Source organism: Rhamphochromis sp. 'chilingali' (assembly GCF_963969265.1).
Source record: "Rhamphochromis sp. 'chilingali' genome assembly, chromosome: 6".
Classification (NCBI taxonomy): Eukaryota; Metazoa; Chordata; class Actinopteri; order Cichliformes; family Cichlidae; genus Rhamphochromis; species Rhamphochromis sp. 'chilingali'.
Window position 1 is genome coordinate 22,391,675 of NC_137933.1, and position 19,180 is coordinate 22,410,854.

The 19,180-nt window shown below is 38.7% G+C and overlaps 3 protein-coding genes across 3 annotated transcripts in view; 1 reads left to right on the forward strand and 2 right to left on the reverse strand.

The window, feature by feature from the left end:
• Positions 1-1,150: 1,150 nt before the first annotated feature.
• Positions 1,151-9,681, forward strand: ampd3a (adenosine monophosphate deaminase 3a; the record flags this gene model as incomplete). Its single annotated transcript, XM_080884639.1, has 15 exons — positions 1,151-1,175; positions 3,763-3,985; positions 4,507-4,681; positions 5,110-5,275; positions 5,375-5,594; positions 5,698-5,827; positions 6,316-6,510; positions 6,648-6,779; positions 6,873-7,036; positions 7,116-7,242; positions 7,760-7,923; positions 8,612-8,732; positions 8,934-9,107; positions 9,268-9,378; positions 9,500-9,681. The coding sequence occupies 15 exons, from the start codon at positions 1,151-1,153 to the stop codon at positions 9,674-9,676; spliced, it is 2,304 nt and encodes a 767-aa protein (XP_080740765.1). The 3' UTR covers positions 9,677-9,681.
• A 595-nt stretch (positions 9,682-10,276) lies between these two features.
• lyve1a (lymphatic vessel endothelial hyaluronic receptor 1a) lies at positions 10,277-11,949 on the reverse strand. Its single transcript, XM_080884640.1, has 6 exons — positions 11,814-11,949; positions 11,532-11,715; positions 11,306-11,445; positions 10,710-10,889; positions 10,531-10,603; positions 10,277-10,432 (listed from the first exon to the last, which is right to left on the reverse strand). Exons 1-6 carry the CDS (start codon positions 11,899-11,901, stop codon positions 10,288-10,290), a joined length of 810 nt encoding a protein of 269 aa, XP_080740766.1. The 5' UTR covers positions 11,902-11,949; the 3' UTR covers positions 10,277-10,287.
• A 1,705-nt stretch (positions 11,950-13,654) lies between these two features.
• Positions 13,655-19,180, reverse strand: part of mrvi1 (murine retrovirus integration site 1 homolog) — a 33,159-nt gene continuing 27,633 nt past the window's right edge. The window contains exons 25-29 of the mRNA XM_080884352.1: positions 18,410-18,541; positions 17,006-17,067; positions 16,261-16,371; positions 16,007-16,135; positions 13,655-14,592 (exon numbers count right to left, since the gene is read on the reverse strand). Coding sequence (XP_080740478.1) covers positions 14,430-14,592; positions 16,007-16,135; positions 16,261-16,371; positions 17,006-17,067; positions 18,410-18,541 — 597 coding nt within the window. The 3' untranslated portion in view covers positions 13,655-14,429. The remainder of the gene's footprint in view (positions 14,593-16,006; positions 16,136-16,260; positions 16,372-17,005; positions 17,068-18,409; positions 18,542-19,180) is intronic.

Here is a 19,180-nt window from a genome sequence, read left to right on the forward strand (position 1 = left end):
TTTTCAGGGTTTTGTGCAGGTTAACATGTCCAGGTTTCAGCAGTAGATTTGGATTGGATGCCCCATTCATCAGTTACCACATTCTAAATATCATTACTACATATTAGACCATTCATTTTGTCTTTATTAAGTACACTTTAGTATAAAAGACTCATCTTACTGTATTTACTTAAGTTATTTCTGCTATAAATATACAGTTTTCACTTTGAGAAAAATAAGAAATGACTGTGAGTCAAAAAAGAAAAGAAAAGAAAAGTGATTCTTGACTTATTGACCCATAATCTGGCAAACATATCTCTCGTGAATGATAACAAGTCATTCTGAGAACATTTTTGTCACAGGGTAGGCGCTGCAATCAATGTTTAACAAAGAAATATATTTTTATTTATTTATCCAGATTAAGTCTCATTGGGAATAAAAATATATTTTTCAAGAGAGATCTGCAGAAGATGTCACCAGAAGTCGCAATAAATAAATAACTAAATAAATCTGAATATAATGTAAAACGCAGAGTTGGTAGAATAACGTTCTAAATCATGGCGACTAAATTCTATTCATCAACATAAAAAAGTCTATGGGGGCAAAACGCATTCAAACATCGCCAGTCATTTTTTGGCAGACATGTTATAATGCAAATGATAGAATTACAGAATTGGCCCGCACGGATGCTTTTTTAACCCGTGTTCTTTTATCTGAAATGACAGCAGCGTCAAACGCGTCAAATGACAAACAGACATGAGAGCAGACTAGGAACAAACATGAAGGACATTCACGCATTTTTGCATCTGAGTGTGTAAATCCCACTGAAGTGAAAGCTACTGAGCCCAAAACAACGCAAGAAACAAACAAAAAACTTAAGCAGTGCTGTTAGTAAAATGCGGCTCAACAGATTTAATCTATAGAACACATTTATCCAGTAAATAATCTGTCGCAGATAGAGCATACAGACAGACGATTTTAAACCGAAACTATGGACCAGTCTGTGTGTTCAGCATGAGCTCCCGCGGTGACCTAGAGAGCCCCCTTTACTCCGAGTTCAAGCTCGACTTACCTCGTTAACCCATCGACCTTTCCGGTAAATCCTGGGACAGATTTTCCTCAAAAGCCACCTCGCAGACCCGCCCCCTCTTTTGTCAGTCATGCGGTGCAGATGGCGTGCATAGGTGAGCGGTCAGGTAAGCAGAGTGCAGAATCGGTCAGATTTAATTTGATCTCCTATCAGAATGTAATGTCGTGTAAGGCGATGGACATGCAGACGCTATTAAAAAGGATGTAGGCCAGCTTGAGGCCGGCCTGAGGTCAGGTTTAGGTTGAACTTTGGTGCTAACGTTGTTGTTGGTGTTGTTTGAAGGCAGCATTCATGGCTGTTTCAGCAGCTGCTGTCTATAAAAACATTCGTCTTTATGTATATTTTATTTCATGTTCATTTAACTTGATTCATTTTAATATTATAAAATGAATCAATATTATATTATATTTATTATATTTAATATATTACAAAGACTACATCGTAGGTCATTCCTCTATTTAACTCTGATATATGGGCGAGGGCAGTTTAGCACACTGAACATTAGGCTGTATTGCAAGCACAGGCCAGGTCCTGCTGTAATTTGTGCAAAGTCTGCCAAATAATGCATATACTTAGTCTTGTCTTTCACACTTATCAGTTTTTTGTTTATTCCTTTCTATACACAAATATGTTGCCTTTAGTAGTTTTTGCTTACAGGTAGCCCTGAAAAAAGAAATCACTCAGAAATGAGGAATCCCAGTTTAATCCTCACTGCCCTTCGTTGTGAAGCACTGAACTACAGTTTTTTTATGAAACAAAAGCATGGGTTTCATCTAAATTATTTAGGTGTGTGTGGCAAGAGAGGAAGTTTAATGATTCATGAACCCATCAGCCAAGTGGCTTTGAGTCTTTCTTTCCAAAGTGTTGTTGTAGAGCCATAAAGGCCCACGGTGATGGTGATGCATTCAGGATACTGTGTGTCCTGATTGATGAGCTTCCTGGAAACACCCTGGCAGAACAGAAGCCGCCTCAGATTACAATGTACCACGCAGTCTTTCTCTGTTGTTGTTTCACCACTACAATGATAATCAAGACACTGTCTGTTAGGTCACGTTTTTGGTTTGATATACTGTAAACAGATTGCGTGTATATACTGTAGTTAAAATAAGGGATTTTTTTTTTCCAGTTGTAGTGTTGATGAGAGCTAAAAGAGAATCACTGCTATTCAAAAGAGGAGACAAAAAAGAGGAGTTTATTTTAACAGAAGACTTGCATTCCTTTCATATCTGGTTAATGTTGTTGAACTAACTTAACTAATGGAAGTTATTCAAAATTCTTTCAACATATGTCTGGTGGGGATTTAATGAATTTTATGCAGGTCTGTTCATTATTTATATCAAAGTATAGTACACACAATAGTGTAGTTTATTTTTATGTAACTTGTAACTTTACAAGTCTTCAGGTCGACCCACTCTGATTTGCCTAGAGGTGTGTGTGTGTACTAAAGTCCCATTTTTGAGTGCACACTAATTAAAAAAAGAAAAACTTCACATTGCAAAAAATAACTGGTGTTAATTTCTGTAAATAGCTTATGTGAGTTCTTAATATAAACAATTGTATTTCTCAAAAATACAAGACAAAGAATGCTCTTTAATTTGAAATTCTTGGTTACAAAAGTGAAGAAAATGTCATTTTCATTCAACTTTGAGAGGAAGTTGTACCATAAAGTCTCAGTACGTTATCTAATCTGAATTGAACAACGTTCACGAGTTTCCAGATGTTATTCTAAATATAACTGAGAAAGTGTTTTTACATATATGCATATTTTTCAATTTTAAGACCCACTTTGTAGGGATGTACGTTATCCTGGAGGAGTGTGATAATTCAGCCCAAGTTTAAAATATACTAAGAGGCATTAAAAGCACAACAATGCAGCATTTTCATACAACATTTATTCATAAAATGACTTGTAATAATTCATAAATAAATAAATACATGCATATCTAGAAAAGTACTTGATGAATGAAGAAGCTATAATTGCACCGCAATCACTATTGAGCAGAAAATATCGTGAAAATTCGATGACTTAATATTAATGTTACTGCAGTTAATAATGATATTAAATATTACTGCATTGCGCTGACTGCATTCCTTTATATAAGAGGTGTTAAAAACATCATGCATGACATGAACTTTAGCTTTTAACATTTTAACAAACAGTTCACTCAGAACTCTCTAGGTGGTGATGCTGTGCAATAGTTGGATAATGAAACAGAATAGAATAGAAATATCCTTTATTGTCCCTTACTGGGGAAATTTGGGTGTTCCAGCATCAAAGTGACAGGCAGATGGAGCACGCAGATTCAAAAAACAATTTGCAGCATAATGAAAAAAATACAGTACAGTTAGTAAGTTATTAAAAATTAAAAAAATTATTAAAAACAGAAAAAGAAAAAACTGTGCAAATAAGAGCAGGGATATTAACGGCTATAATGTAACTATAATATAAACAACTTATTGCGTTTGTTGGGCGCAGTGATAGTTATAAAGTCTACCTGCTGCGGCGAGAGAGGACCTGCGATGATGAATGCCCTGTCCCCAAACACGTGCACAGGTAGATTTCCCTGTTTACAAAACACCACACAGTAGTCAGAGCATTTAACGTCCTGACAAGTACTGCAGACCTCCTTTGCACTCTACAGTCAGAGACTTCAGACGCCGGCCATTTTACTGATGCTTCTGGTCTCTTGCAGACATGCCTCGTCAATTTCTAAAGGTGAATCTGAGTGAGGTGGAGGAGGAGACGCAGTTGCTTGCAGAGAAAGTATATGCATCGGCATTAAAAGAAGAAGAAACCAAAAATGCCTTGTCGATGTTCACGATGCCTGAGGACTGCCCAATTGGCCTCCAGCAAGCCAAAGACCATGAACTGCTTAAGGAGCTGGCAGAGCAGCAGTCAGAGGAGACTCTTAAGAGGTAAGTCCTGCTTGGACTCTGAACCGCAGATCAGTCTGTTCATGCAAGCAAAATTATCCTAGTATAAAAAACAAAACAAAAATCCCTTTATAAGACGTATATTTTCAGTTTTGCTTATTATTTATGTGGTGTTACATATACATGAGCCAAGACTTAAAGTTTTCAGTCTGCTCCTTTTGATTTTTCTTTTGTGGTCTTGATTCTGTATGATGTAATATAGTCTCCTTAGGCACACAGCTCTGACTGTTAGCATTGAAGCCACACCCACCTGTTATTTAAATCTTTTCTTTTCCATAAAAATGGAAGGTGGGGGTAAAGGGGGATGAACTAAAACAGATTGTGCAAAGTTCAAACTGTAAATAATGCAAAGCGGCTCTGTGGAGTCTAATGATATAAATGTGAAGTTAAAACTGAGCATAATAGGCCCCTTTTAATGAGTCATCTTACCATGATTTTAGGTAAAGACTTGTTCATTTAAGTGAGCTTTGCACCAAATGCTAATCAAGATGCTGACTTTTCAGGAGGAACAGCCTGAGGATGATTCGTTCCAAGTCACTTTGCCTACAAGTCCCAGCCAATGCAGATTGGGCACGCCTAGTGACACCATTCATGTCCCCCAGTTCCACCAGCTCATCTGTGCAGGAAAACTGCCCTGATTATCAGAGGGTTACTATTAGTGGAGATTACTGTGCTGGTGTAAGTACTCTCGTTGAAAGTGCCAACTGGTGTAGTTACATACATATACATCCCATATGTAATATTTTGAATTTGAATATTAAATGGTAAAAAAAAAAAAACTCAGACAAATGTGAAATGACAATATCTTCAAATTGAATGTAGCATGATTTAAGTGTGCAGTATCCAAAAAATCGAATTATTGGAAGTAGAGACAACTGCATGTCTTCCTGCCACCCTCTGAAGGAATTAATTCAAAATCTTAAAAGTGCAAAACTGTCTACATTTTGAAGTATAAAAGATGAATTTAGATGCCAGTCAAAGCATTGTTGCTTCAAAATCTAGCAGCCAGTCACTGCACAGTGTCCCTCCATGATCCAGTGTAGCCTTCACTATTACTACTATTGGATTAGACTTGAATTTATGTTTAATGCTCATCCTCCTCTCAGATCACACTGGACGACTATGATCAGGCCGCCAAAAATCTGTTTAAAGCTCTGCTTCTTCGAGAGAAATACTCAAAGCTAGCCTATCACAGATTCTGCAGAACGACGAGCAAGTTCCTACGAAGTGCTCAGAACACGACCTGGAGCGAAGAAGATGAGGTCCTTCCAGGTATGATGTACGAAGCTGAGCTGTATGTATAACAAAATTTAAAAACATGCTTTGTTCTAATTTATATGAAAGTAATGGAAAAACCTTTGCGACCACCAGACATGTGCCCATGTTCAGAAGCTGGGGAGGATCCCTACTGCATGGACAACATCCCCAAGGATCTAAATTATAAACTGAAGATGAAGGATGGGATAGTTTATGTGTATGATAATGAAGAGGCTTTCAAACAAAACCAGCCTCATGACCTTCCTTACCCAGACTTGGAGACCTTTGCTGTAGAGCTGAGTCATGTGCTTGCCATGACTGCAGATGGACCCACGTAAGTTTCCAAAACAATTATGCAGACATGCTGGTTGAAAAACCGGTTATCATCCATTCTGCACTTTTTAGAGAATGAACTGAGTGTCACTTTCAATTTTCAGGAAAACCTACTGTCATAGGAGACTAAATTTCTTGAGTTCAAAATTCAACCTCCATGAGATGCTCAATGAGATGGCTGAGCTCAAGGAATTAAAACGTGTGCCTCACAGAGATTTCTACAATGTTAGAAAGGTTAGTATTCCATCTCTGGGAAGTGAGGCAACCATTACATCTGACTGAACTTTAAAGTGAGTGTAGATACTAAAGCATGCTCTGCAAACTACCCAGATTAACCTGCAGCTGTTATCATTTAATTGCTTGGCAAAAAGCACTTTGAAGAACTTCTGAATGTGACAGCAATGTCGTTTGTAGAGGAGGCAGAGCCTGAAGCCTCAGGGGAAGCTTCACCAATTACACCATCCAAAGTAAGAGCTGGTTCTGCATCTTTGGCACAAAGTGAAGCACATTTTCAGTGCTGCTGCTCCTTTTGTCACAACAGAGCATCACCTCCACTCTGAGATCCATCTGGAAAGGAAAAGCTAGTTGAGGTGGTTCAGACATCTGTTTTAGTTGCCTCTTGGATTGCTGGGCCTGAATACCTTCTGAGCATGCCCAACTGGGAGGGGTTAAATATAGGATATTAGTGCGTGCAGACTGAACATACGGTTTCTTTCTTGCAGGTGGACACGCACATTCATGCAGCTGCATGCATGTCTCAGAAACATCTGCTCACCTTCATCCAGAAGACGTATCAGACTGATGCAGAACGTGTAGTTTTAGAAAAGGGTGGACAAAGAATGACACTCAAAGAGGTTTTCCAGCACCTCAACAAGGACCCCTATGACCTTACTGTGGACTCTCTCGACGTACATGCTGTGAGAAATATTGTCTATTCTTTTGAATTCAAATATTCCATTAAGACAATATATTTAAGAATTTCAGATTTTGTCTTTCTGCTGCTTGCATCATTCTGGGATTCTGAATCACACTTTATGATTTATTACATTTACAGGGGAGACAAACCTTCCACCGCTTTGATAAGTTCAATGCGAAGTATAACCCAGTGGGAGCCAGTGAGCTTCGCGAAATCTTCCTGAAAACTGACAATGTTGTTAATGGAGAGTATTTTGCTTGCATCATAAAGGTACTATCATCATTTGTAGCATTTCATCAATTTCAAGACGGAGTGATGCAGAGAAAACTTGATGCACTCTTCCTCTCACCATTTTTTTTATAGGAAGTGGCCCATGGCCTGGAGGAGAGCAAGTATCAGCATGTAGAGCCACGCCTGTCCATCTACGGAAGGTCTCCTGACGAGTGGTACAGTCTGTCCAAGTGGTTTATTGACCACAAATTATACTCTCCAAACATAAGGTGGATGATTCAAGTGCCCAGAATATAGTAAGTGCTTCATGCTGAAAATGCAGGCTTTTAATGTAAATGCATTTTGTGAAATCTAAAATTTACTTTTATGTTGCAGTGATATTTTCAAGCTAAAGAAGCTGATACCCAATTTTGCCAAGATGCTGGAGAACATATTCCTTCCTTTGTTTGAGGCCACAGTCAACCCACAGAAACACAAAGAACTTCACATTTTCCTCAAATATGTAAGATTTGTTGTACCAAAACAGATCTCAGCAAATATTATGAGGATCAGTTTTGCACAAAAAGATGTACTTCATGTCTTCAAATGATGCATTTATGTGCAGTATAATAATAGTTGAGTGATATAGCAGACTATACTGTAGTGGTAAGCAGATGCACCCATTAGGGCAATGAAAATATAATGACGCATCAATATGAAAACATGTCTTTATAATATAAACTGGCTTCATAAAATGTAAAATTGTTCAGAAATACACTGTATGGGCAAAGGTATTGTGTTCCACTACTTAATATTGAAGTACAGGTGTTTTTAGTCCCATTGCCACAGGTGTATAAGCTCCTGTGGGTGTAACCTGCAGGTGGCCCAGTACGTCTGTCCATATATTGCACAATATAAAAATAACTGACTGTTGATTGGTAACATTTGTGGAAACAAATGACTAATAACCATTTAATATTAATACCTGCCGGGCTTCATTAAAAAATCCCAGCAGAAAATGACTGTTTTTGTGGATGCAGGTGTCTGGCTTTGACAGCGTGGACGATGAGTCCAAACACAGCGATCACATGTTCTCCTTCAGGAGCCCAAAACCAGAACAGTGGACTTCAGTTGAAAATCCTCCATACAGCTACTACATCTTCCACATGTACGCAAACATCATAGTCCTCAACAACCTCAGAAAGTAAGTATCATTCCCCAGGTACGGTGAAGTATCAGAAGCAGGCAGATTGAATTTACTTGATGTCTGCTAAATGGGTGACTCAATATAAGTATATGAAACCCAAGGTAAAGACAGTTAAAACATGTCAACTATATGTGTATATCATGATATAAAGCTGTATTACTCTACCCTGTAATGATTAATCTTTAGATGGGGAAACAGACAAGAAATTAGGGTTAAGATGAAGTTGCAGACATGCTTTAAGCCCCAATTTAAATGTTTTATCTCAGATGTACAGAAAGGTTGTACCAGCAGTGAAGACCATAAAAAATAAAAGCTGATTCATTTTTTAATATTCTAATTTTGGAAACGCACAGACGGCTTAAGAGGTATCTGCCCTGCCGAATAACTGACAACTCCTTTGTGTGACAATAAGAATACTTTTTTCTTTTGTAAACACATAGATGAAGGAAGACTTGACATGGATGTAGGACATGTTAGACCCTGACCTAGCAGTGTGTGTCCAGCCCTCAAAAGACAGTTTATTCTGTCACTTTGTATAACTGTCAGTGGAAGAGTGACTAATAAATTACAGGAAAGCCAGTTCTGAACTACTTGATGCTTAAAGCTGATCGGCACTCGGTGTGATGAAGATGATTAAATGCTGTTATGTGATGTTGCTTATTATACTCTTCTGCGTCTTGTATAGAGAGTGTGGACTGAACACCTTCCAGTTCCGTCCCCACTGTGGAGAAGCTGGATCACTCACTCATCTGGTCTCTGCCTTTCTCACTGCTGACAACATCTCACATGGACTCAACCTGAGGAAGGTACTCACGACTGTCCCGAGTTATAAACCAGTAAACCACAAAGCATTGCTTATAAACTGCAGAATATCCCAAAGGTCACCGCTATAGTACGGACTCCAACTCACTCAGCATTAAGATAAAACACACAATGACAGTGTGTACATTTGTGTGTTTTCCCATCTTTCACGTTCACGAGCAGCACCTCTGTCAAACTTCCTACAGAGCCCAGTGCTGCAGTACCTGTACTACCTAGCCCAGGTACCAATTGCAATGTCTCCACTCAGCAACAATGGCCTGTTCCTGGAATACTCCAAAAGCCCGCTAAAAGACTTCCTGCACAAAGGTCTGTGTGTGTCCCTGTCCACAGATGATCCCATGCTGTTCCACTACACCAAGGTAAAAAAAATAAAAAATAAAAAATCTACAGGAAACTGTGTTTTCAGGTCATCATTCAGTGATCCAAAACCATTGTTTGCCTAACTAATACAGTATTTGTTATTTTGATTCATTTCTGTAGTCTGAATAAAGCTTATCTGCTATTTGTGTATCCTCTGAGGAACCACTGATGGAGGAGTACGCCATAGCAGCTCAGCTGTGGAAGTTCAGCACCTGTGATGTGTGTGAAATAGCCAGGAACAGTGTGCTGCAGAGTGGGTTTTCTCACCAGGTGTGGTCACATCCTTCATTTGAAAAAAGACAACATAAATTCTGTCTTAGCAGGCATTGGTCAACTCACACAAGATCTAATCATCCTTTCTTCCACCTACTGTTGTGATTACTTTTGCAAGGATAAGATGCACTTCCTGGGAGAGAACTATCTGAAAGATGGACCCGAAGGAAACGATATCCGTAAGACCAACGTCGCCCAGGTCCGGATGGCCTACAGACACGAAACGCTGTGCAATGAACTCAGCTTCATTGTTGATGCAGTGAAGGCTGAATCTATGAATTCCCACAGCGAGTAAAGAGGACCTCACATTTGACAGAATCGAAGCATGTTGCACTCTAAGATATCTACATTTACCTTTATTTATTTATTTTGTAAAAAGTGCCTCTGGCTGGCTGTGATGGAATAAAAACTTCAATAAAACTAAAACTAAAAGAGCAATACTTAACTAATTGCAAATTAATAGCAGATGGGTTTTCTAAAATTGAATTGTAAGGGACGATGCTCAAGTATTCAAAGGCAAAGCTGTGGAAGCCCACAAGATCTCATAGAAACTTTTCACAGCCCATATCATACATTAGAGTTACCAATGAGAGAACAAACAAACAGTTTGCTTAAAACAAGCTTCAGTGACTTTTAAAAAAGCTTGAGAGATACTGAAGAGTAAAAACTAGAATAATGTGGATTTAAGAAGTGGGTAAACCTGCAGAAAAGCTGTTATTATGAGTTTTTGTTGTGTAGAACACCAAACCCGTATGAGTATTTAAAATCATTTTATTACAAACACTGCCCTCCAGTGGCTAAAATGCACCATTTAACAGAATACAAAAAGAAATCACGTTACAGCCATTCTGTCTCTTAATTTAACACAAATCGAGGATCACAAACAGTTTCTCATCAGAATAACGTTTACTGTGCGTCGTCGCCCACTTCTATCCTCTCATCTTCCTCAGCAGCTTTCTTGGTTTCTGTAGGGGTCTTCACACAGATCCACTCTTCTGTCTGGATGTACTCTTTCTGCTCTTTCACGTCTGACTTCTGAGAGCAACGTCTTCTGTTTTTTATTAACAGATGGACAGGAAAAAGATGTAATAATATGCAACAAGAGAAACTTTATTGTGTTTTATGTATTATAAAAAAAAAAGCTCTTACAATTTGAGGTATGTCAGGATGATTGTTATAAGCAGAAGAAGCGCACAGGAGCAGAAGATGAGCACAGCTTTTCCTAAAATATGAAACATGCACACTGTTGATAACGAGGCCTTTGCCTGTCTATTAGTCTTGTGCTGTGTTAACTGACTGTGACAGAGTTCAGATTACGAGTCCCATACCTGCAGTAAAGCTTTGTGAGCTGCTGGCAAAGCGGGCTGGTTCTATCTCACTGTCGAGCGTTTCAGGAGTCGAGGAGGAAGATGTGGATGGTGGTGTTGTGGTGTGGTGTGTGTGACCCACGCCATGTGTGCTCTTCAAAGGACTGTCAGTTACTTCATCCATTCGTTGTATCGCTGCATCTGTGCAAAGATTAGACGATTTTCAAACAATTCTGATTATTTTTTCTTTTCTTTTGTACTTCCTCCTGTTTGAAATGATGATTATGTTTTGGAAAGTGCTAGGAGTGTATTGTATGTATTTGAAAAACCTTCGATAAAAATGCTCTCCAATGTTTTTTTTGTTTTTTTTCCCCATCCTAGTTATGTGGAATATACTAAAATGCTGCTGAATACAAATTAAAATCCAATGCGAATACAATAAAGAATCAAAGTTTGTGTTAAGAGTATTCATTAATACTAATGTATTCTTATTTACATAGACTATACAGCAGACCTGTTTTATTCTTTGAATAACAAAGCTGTGAACAGCATGCACAATCACTTTTTAAATATCTTTTGTCTCTTCATAAGTAAAATGCAGGTGCAAAGTTACTCACCTGTCTCGTTGAAGCAAAACACATCAAACTTTTGTTTTACGCTGGCTCGCCAGGGCACCAAGCCGCTCTTATTCCTGCCACAGCTGGGAATTGGGTGGATGCGGGGAATGACTGCGAAGTGTTCATCAATCCATCCAAACCTGAACAAAATATTACATTAGGTGCTCCTCGTTATATTACTCAGAGGTGATACTGAGGTGATTTTTTTCTCTCACTTTGGTCTCACCTGCATGTTTCTAAACCTCTATAAAGAGCTTTCTGTACTTGTGCTTTTGAAGCAATGTTCAGTCCAAAGGACCAGCAGAGCCTGCGAGCTTCACTGGCATTGAAAGCATACTCAGGCTGGTTGAGCTCATTTAAAGATGTGACCAGCATTACTCCTGCAATACTTTGATTGAATCCTGGGGAAACTGGAAAAAGCATATTTATATTTACTATATATGGTAGTACAATAATCTATATATATATATATATTTGTACATATTAGAAAATATGTGAAATAACTTACCTCTGAGGTTCCTTATGTCAGTCATTTGAACAGACAAGGCTGAAGTAACGAGCAGCGCTGCTGGGAGGCAAAGCCAGATGATGTTCATGACTGGTCAGAGTAAAGACAGATGAATGCTGGGTATCACTGCTGCTGCAAGGTTTATGTGTCTCTGAGCCAAAAGGCACGGTTAAATAGAGGTGATCATGCTCACTGGGATGTGTGGACTCTGTCACTGCCAGAGAATAACGGAAAAGGAAGAAGGAAGTAGTGCACATGGGTCAGATCAAGAGCCATCCTATGTTCTGGGAGCAGGGCTCAGGAGACGATAAGTAATACATCAAAAACACTAATCTGCAGAAATTCAGTAGAAGGGGAAAAGCAGTGCACACGTGTTCCCATTCAGCATTTTTAATGTGAAATGTTGTTAAACTTCAATAAACAAGTTATGTTTTCAGGTTCAACTGCAACCAGTATTTTTACAGGCACAAATATATATATATATATATATATATATATATATATATATATATATATATATAATATAAACACTCACATTTACTTATTAGAATTCTCTTTTGAATCTTATTACATCGAAAAAGAAAGTTTATTAAAATAGTTTGCTTACTCTCTTTGCACTGAATAGAATTGCGTACAGTTTTGTTGTACTTTTTGTGTGATGAAAATAAAGAGTCTGTATATAGTAATTCTATTCTATTCCATGATTCTGTACAAACAATATATTAAAAGGATAAAGTGAAAGCACAAAAGGTGGGATTTGCAGTAGAGTTGTGAAAGTTTCTGAAAACCATGATGTAATACACTCGAGAAGAGATTCTCTTCTGTCCTGATGATTTCCTCTCTCTGGGAAATTCTCCATCATGTGTGCGCTTATTATCTTTGGTCTCCTCAGATGAGCCTTTGGCACGCGGCCTCCTATTTCCACAAAAACATTTCTCCGCAAGCCCCGATGGCAGGAAATGATGCAGAGCCTGCTGACGAAGATGCAGCAGGGTTTTTGACAGATGTGAGGTGACACTCTGGATTAGAGCAAGAATGCTCATCGTACATATCACCTCTCTAAGAGTGGGGTTTGCATGTCCTTAAAGTTGTTATAGAATTAAACTAAATTAGACTATGAGACTTTCAAATGGGAACACAATAGAATTTCCCAACAGGTCTTGGTGAGAGAATTTAGACATTTTTCCAGCAAAAGTATCCTGTGGCCTCTGTTTGCACAGTTGCATCTGAACAAAGCATGGTCTAGTTTTGCAGTGTGGATACACACCATCACACCACACACCTAACGCAGACCCTGTAACCATAACTATAGCCCCTTAACTTTATCGACTATTACATTCTAACCCCCAACCATAACTCTGACCCTAACTGCCCCCTTTTATAAAAATTTTGTGGACATTGGCAGGTTTTTTCCCCCTGCATTCCAAAACTATATCATAACAATGTGATTGGATACTTGCAATATTGACCCTGGACCAGCATTGAATATGATGATCCAGGAACAACACCAATATGGGGATATCAGATTATTCTGGAACAGAGTGGAGATATTTGGTCTTAATGCACAGCTCCATGTTTGGTGTTTGGTGAGAATCAAATACAGCAGACCTCAACTCAATGGAAATGCTGTGGTGCGACTTTAAAACATCTGTGCAGGAATAAATGCCCCCCAAACTCGATGAAATGGATCAACAAAGAAGAATGGGCCAAAATTCTGACACTTCAAGTTATTGCTGCTAAAGGTGGTTTTACAAGCTACTGAATCATTGGCAGTACTTAGTTTTCATAGCAACGAATATTTGTCGCTACTGAAATGACTAGAGGAAATATTTCAGGCACTTTTTATTTAAAGGAGAGGTGACAGACCATAAAATGAACAGAGAACGGACAGCACAGGCGGCACACATGTGCAAAGACAGAAAAGGAATCATGAAGTCTAAACAGTGCTCGTTTACAAGAAAAAAAAATCTCTCAGTGCTCTGAAGTAACAATCAAACATGGCACAAATGAGAACCATGAGCTGAGTATTGCACTTGAAGAACTGCTGTGGAATGTGCTTACATTTGAAACATTTTTTTAATAGAAAAAACAACAGATAAAAACATTTTTCTTTAAATATGTATTAAAAGTCTCTCAGGGACTTCATTATCTATCAAACCTGAGAGATTCTATTGTGTAGATAAATATACAATGTTTCTACTGTGGCATTTAATGAAAAAGTGCCATATTCAGCATTCAAAGTACCAGAACCAGAATGTATAATTACAAGATCTAATTTAATTAAATATCTATTTCAGCACACAATATAATTGGTCCCTAAACAGAATCATCTTATCTTTTGCTGCAGCAAACATCCTTTCAACTTTTCATTTCAAGCAAGATTATAACTTATCTCTGCTGACCATGAAGAAGGCCTCACGAGCCATAAAGCCTCCCAAAATGTCTCTGACCCTTGAGTATCGGGGTCATTTGATTCAAGTGTGTCTGATGATATGGTAAACTGGCAGAGACGTGATGTATGAGGTCTCTGTTATTCTGTTTAGCGGGTTCTTTCGTTGCACTCTTACACCCAGTCCAAAGATCTCAATCAGTGTCTCACACAAAGTTCCTCTTCCCTTATGTGTCCTCGTGTCGGTTGTAATAGTCACTGAAGAATGAATAAATACTGAACACCACACACACAGCCACAAACAGCGTCAAAGTGAGCCATAGAAGCCGCCGACTCGTGGATACCTTGGGGCAGAACTCGCCTACAACAGCCAGGACTTCCTCCATCCTCCTGCAAAGATAATAAGTTCATATAGCAGGTGACAAAATATTGGGCAGGGGAAAGTGCTCATTATGGAGGAACTACAGAAGTTTCTTTAAATTACAGACATTATCTAAACTATAAAAAGACAAGGAAAAAGACCGTATATATTTGTTGAAATAATGGCTGTGGAGGCTAATTTTACTCTCACTTTTAATCCCACAAGATTAATTTAGCGATACGCATGTAAAAGTTATATGCAGCTGTGCAACCTTTGCAAGCTGTGCAAGGTCTTGAGCTTTTTCCTGTAATTTTTTAAAGTGGTCTTGAGCAAAAGTTGCCAGACATTGGCTGCGTTTTCACTCATTTTCAGTCCAGTCCTTGTACCTGACTATTTTCTTTCTTTTTCTTGTTTTGACAAATGAATCATTCAAGCATAAAAAAGCCAACACATAGCAAATTAACAAAGACCTGACACACGACCTGAGTTGATCCATGTACCGTTTATGTTTGCTTTTATGCTCTATTTTCACATATGTTTGCAAATGCTTCCATAAATCACTGCACAAATCACTGAGTGTTTTGTGCTTGGACTTATTAATCTTTTCTGTTTTTTTATGTGTTATACTTTCAGCACTTTCTGGGTTGGTTTCCTTATTTTTATGCCTTTCTAGTTTTAGTTTAGTAATCTAGGTTCTGTTCATGGACATTGTTTGTACTCAGTTCCTTGTTTCAGTTATCCTGCATCTTACTGTTAAGTCTCTGTCTCTGTTAGGTGTTTTCCTGTTTTATCTTGGTGGTCTTTCATCTCTTGTTCTTTGTGTGTAATTCTACTTCCCTTGGTGCGTTATTTCTAATTAGTTCCAGCTGTATTTCCCAGCTGTTTCCACTTCCCTCATTACTTCTTGTAGTTATTGTCTCCATTTCCCCTTAACTTTCGTTGAGTTGTCCTTGGCAGGTGTCTTACCTAGTGCTGGTCTTTCCTTGTGCTTTCTATTGTTCCCTGAATGTTTGCTTTCCTCATCTTAATACGTCATCTTGGATACTTTCCAGACTTTTTAAACCTTGGTAGCTGTCAGCATTAAAAGCTCACCTTATGTTATTCTGTCTCAGCATCTTGCATGTGGGTCTGTAATAAGGTCTACCATCCCCACAGCAACTCATGAGAGAAATGAGGTGTGGCTAAAGACTTTTGCAGAGTACTGTAGATATAAACTCACTCTTTGTGATTTTAAAAATGGGTTTGTGGTGTTGTTATAATTTTTTTATGTATTTTCAATTAAATGTAACATTTTGTGTGTAATAAAGAGATTCATCTTCCACTGATCATGAATTATTTACAAAAAGAGCACAAATAATTTGTTGTGCTTATATCAATACTATCAGAGATGAGCATAAATACACAATTTGTATTTCCTTTTCTAACATGACAGAGTGAGTTCACCTGCTGTTCTTAAGCCTCTCTCCGCTCTCTTCGTCCTTATTTTTTGTTTCCAGCAATTTGTCCGCAGCACTTTCGTCTTCACATTTTTCTTCCTGAAGCGCCTTGCCTTGCTTCAGTCCATCTTGGTAGCTGCGTTTGAAATATTCACATTTACAAGTGAAATTGGGACACACAACTGAAATGATTTCTGATAAACAACTGTGTCATCACACTGTCCGCTTATCTACACTAAAAAGCAGAAGAGAGGGCCTCACCCTTTTTGATAGGCCTCCTCTTCGATATTTGCCTTGATCTCGGCTCGGAGCTCCTCCAGGTTTACTGAAGGCTTGGCTGGCTCATTTTCCTGCTCCGACACACTCTTTCCACTGCATTGTTTCAGATAGGAAAGAACAATTAGCCTTGGACACCGTGACGATCACAGCAGATGTAACAAAACACTGTTACAGTCAGGTTCCATCACAGTACTGCGGCCCGGTCGTATAACGGATGAGACGCAGCGCAGGCCGAGTGGGATGTGCATCCCACCATCACGAGAACGATGAGTACAAACGAAAAACTGTGATTGCACTTTGCACATTTGTTATTGCGATTGTCCTTAAAGAACATCTAGCCCAGACACTGAGAGAGCTCTACTCAGGCTGACTTTATAACTACAATATGATTGGAGCCTTGTGCCTGGACTTCATCAAACTCTTTCATAAATGTTTAGATTACTGGATAGCAGTCCCGTAATAGCATATCCCTCAACTCTAGCTTTTTTTTTTTTAATGCTTTCAGGTTTATTTTTACCTCACTGGAATTGTTTCTGCACTTTAAAAACATCCTGAAGGTCACAAAAACAAGCTGAAGTCCCATCTGAGCGCTTTTGATAAAAATGATTAGAAGTTCAGGGGTGAGAGGACTGAGGAATGACCTTGAAAATTAAGCAGTGGCACGTGACTTACATGCAGCCATGTATGTGTGTGTGAACGTGTAACAATATTAATACAAGAAACATACCATTCTGTTCCTGGTTGTGCAGCCTCTGTGGAGGTGGTGCCTTTCACGTCATTTGCTTCACACTGAGGAGAAAAGTGTTAAAAAAAATCGTAACCCTAATCTAAATCTTAATAACAAAACAGTATTTGCTACAATTGGCTTTACTTCTCTGGATGAACATATGCTTGAACATTTCGGGCCTTTATAAACTTTATTATCTATTTTTGATTTTTCAGTTCCTCTTGGAGAAATACTAATTTCACATTTCAGAAGGTTTTTGGCACAGTTACATAACCCTTGTTTTTGTGCTATGGTCTGTGTATTTTGAATTTTGTACACACTCAACAGATGTGAATTATCTCAAAAAGAAAAAAGAAAAATGACAGAGTGATACAACAGTTTTAACCAAGGACAGCAAAACAAATCTGACTAAAACTGTGTTGTGAGGACTGCCTCGAATTTCTTGAGCTGACATTGTTTTTAGTGATTGTCCCTCGAGAGGATTCAAGTGTCCAGCCAGGTTCCCTTCACTGTGGCAGAAGAATGTCACAACTTGTTTATGGAACCAGATTTGACTGACTGCTAAGCCAGGACAGATCTAGCCTTTCCTTGACTTTCCCAAAGGAAATGAAGGTTTTTCTAGCTACGTTCACTTCTGGTAAACCCGGAGAACTCATTGATGACATAGATTGAAGTGATGAGTTATTTATAGGATCAAGCTCTACTTGTTCAGAAACTAATTTTGAATTCGCTATCCTGAGATGCCCAGTGATACCTTGCATAGTGTCCAGCAGCACCTGGAACCTTGTATTGGATAAGCAGAATACCTGGAGAGAACCCAGGAAGGAAGATGCAAACTCCACTTTGCATGCAGGGTCCTCTGATCAGTAATCATTGCTTTAATATGAGACAGACAGTCTGATACTTTATGGACTTTATTGTACCAGTTTCGACTCATGTCGATGGTCAAACACCTCGAGTGACCCTGCTAAAGTAAAGTAAACTTCTATAGGAGTAATCTTCTATATGCCAGATAGTTGGTGTTAATATGTTTCTTATAAAGATGAACTATTTTAGCAGGAACTCATTCAGAAACTCCACAGTTTTATTTCAATGTGCTACTGAGGACTGCTCTGAGAATCAAAGAGAAAAACATTTGTTTGTATCAAGCAATCTGTCACATACGACACATAAAAAAAGTTTTAAAAAAGTACTTTTTCCTTTTAAAAACTGTTTGTGTCTGTAAAAATGCCAGCTACATTTACAGAAATACTTGAGTGGAAGTATTTTATTTTACAAGAGATGAATATGTTGAATCCTCTGAGAAACTTTAACTCAGCAGTTTATCTGTGAGCGTGGGTGTCATTGTACTAAATGCTTAATACATCATTTCCCATCATTTCTCATCAGGACAGGAAGACCTACCAGGACAGGAAGAGCAGCACCAGTTGTGGGTCCTGCGTTGGAGCCTTGGCCAGCTGTGGCCGGGGTCTGACCCGGGATGTTAAGAAGATTAAACTTTGGCACCACCGCTACGCTCACCCTGCGTCGAGGCACCTGGTCGGGTGAAAAGAAGACAAAACATGGAGCACTGTGTTTTACAAAAACAGAGTCACTATAACTTTTCTTTTTTGTAAAGAAAAACGAAACAGAAAAAAACTGTAAAAACGGGGGAGGGCGAGACATTTTTAGGTGTGCTCGCAGCATGACAGTATGGTCATACTTGCCACCCACTTTGGCGGACGGATTTATCTCTGACCCTTTGGACTGGTCAGTGAATAGGAATCATGGTCCCTAGAGGCGCCGATGGGGACATAATTTATAGGGGCGAGGAGGTTAAGACCATTATCCTCGTCTAGTCTCTTTATTTTATTTTATTTATTGTTGTTTAGGGTTCAACTTAAGATTCTTCAAATCACTTTTAGAGCTCTTCATGGTCAGATGCCTCCGTATAATAGTGAACTTCTGTATGGAACCATATCTAACTACTAGCTCTCTGAGCTCAGCTGATCCTGTTGGTGATGCGTCAGAAGAAGTTAATGACAAAAGGCAAAAGGTGACTGTGCTTTTGAATTTGTGGCCCCCAAGTTGTGAAACTCGCTTAAATAGAATTTTGGATCTGTGGACACTGTTGATAACTACCAACCTGTACAGATTTACTTTTATATTTTTAAACAGCTACTGTGAAAAATAACC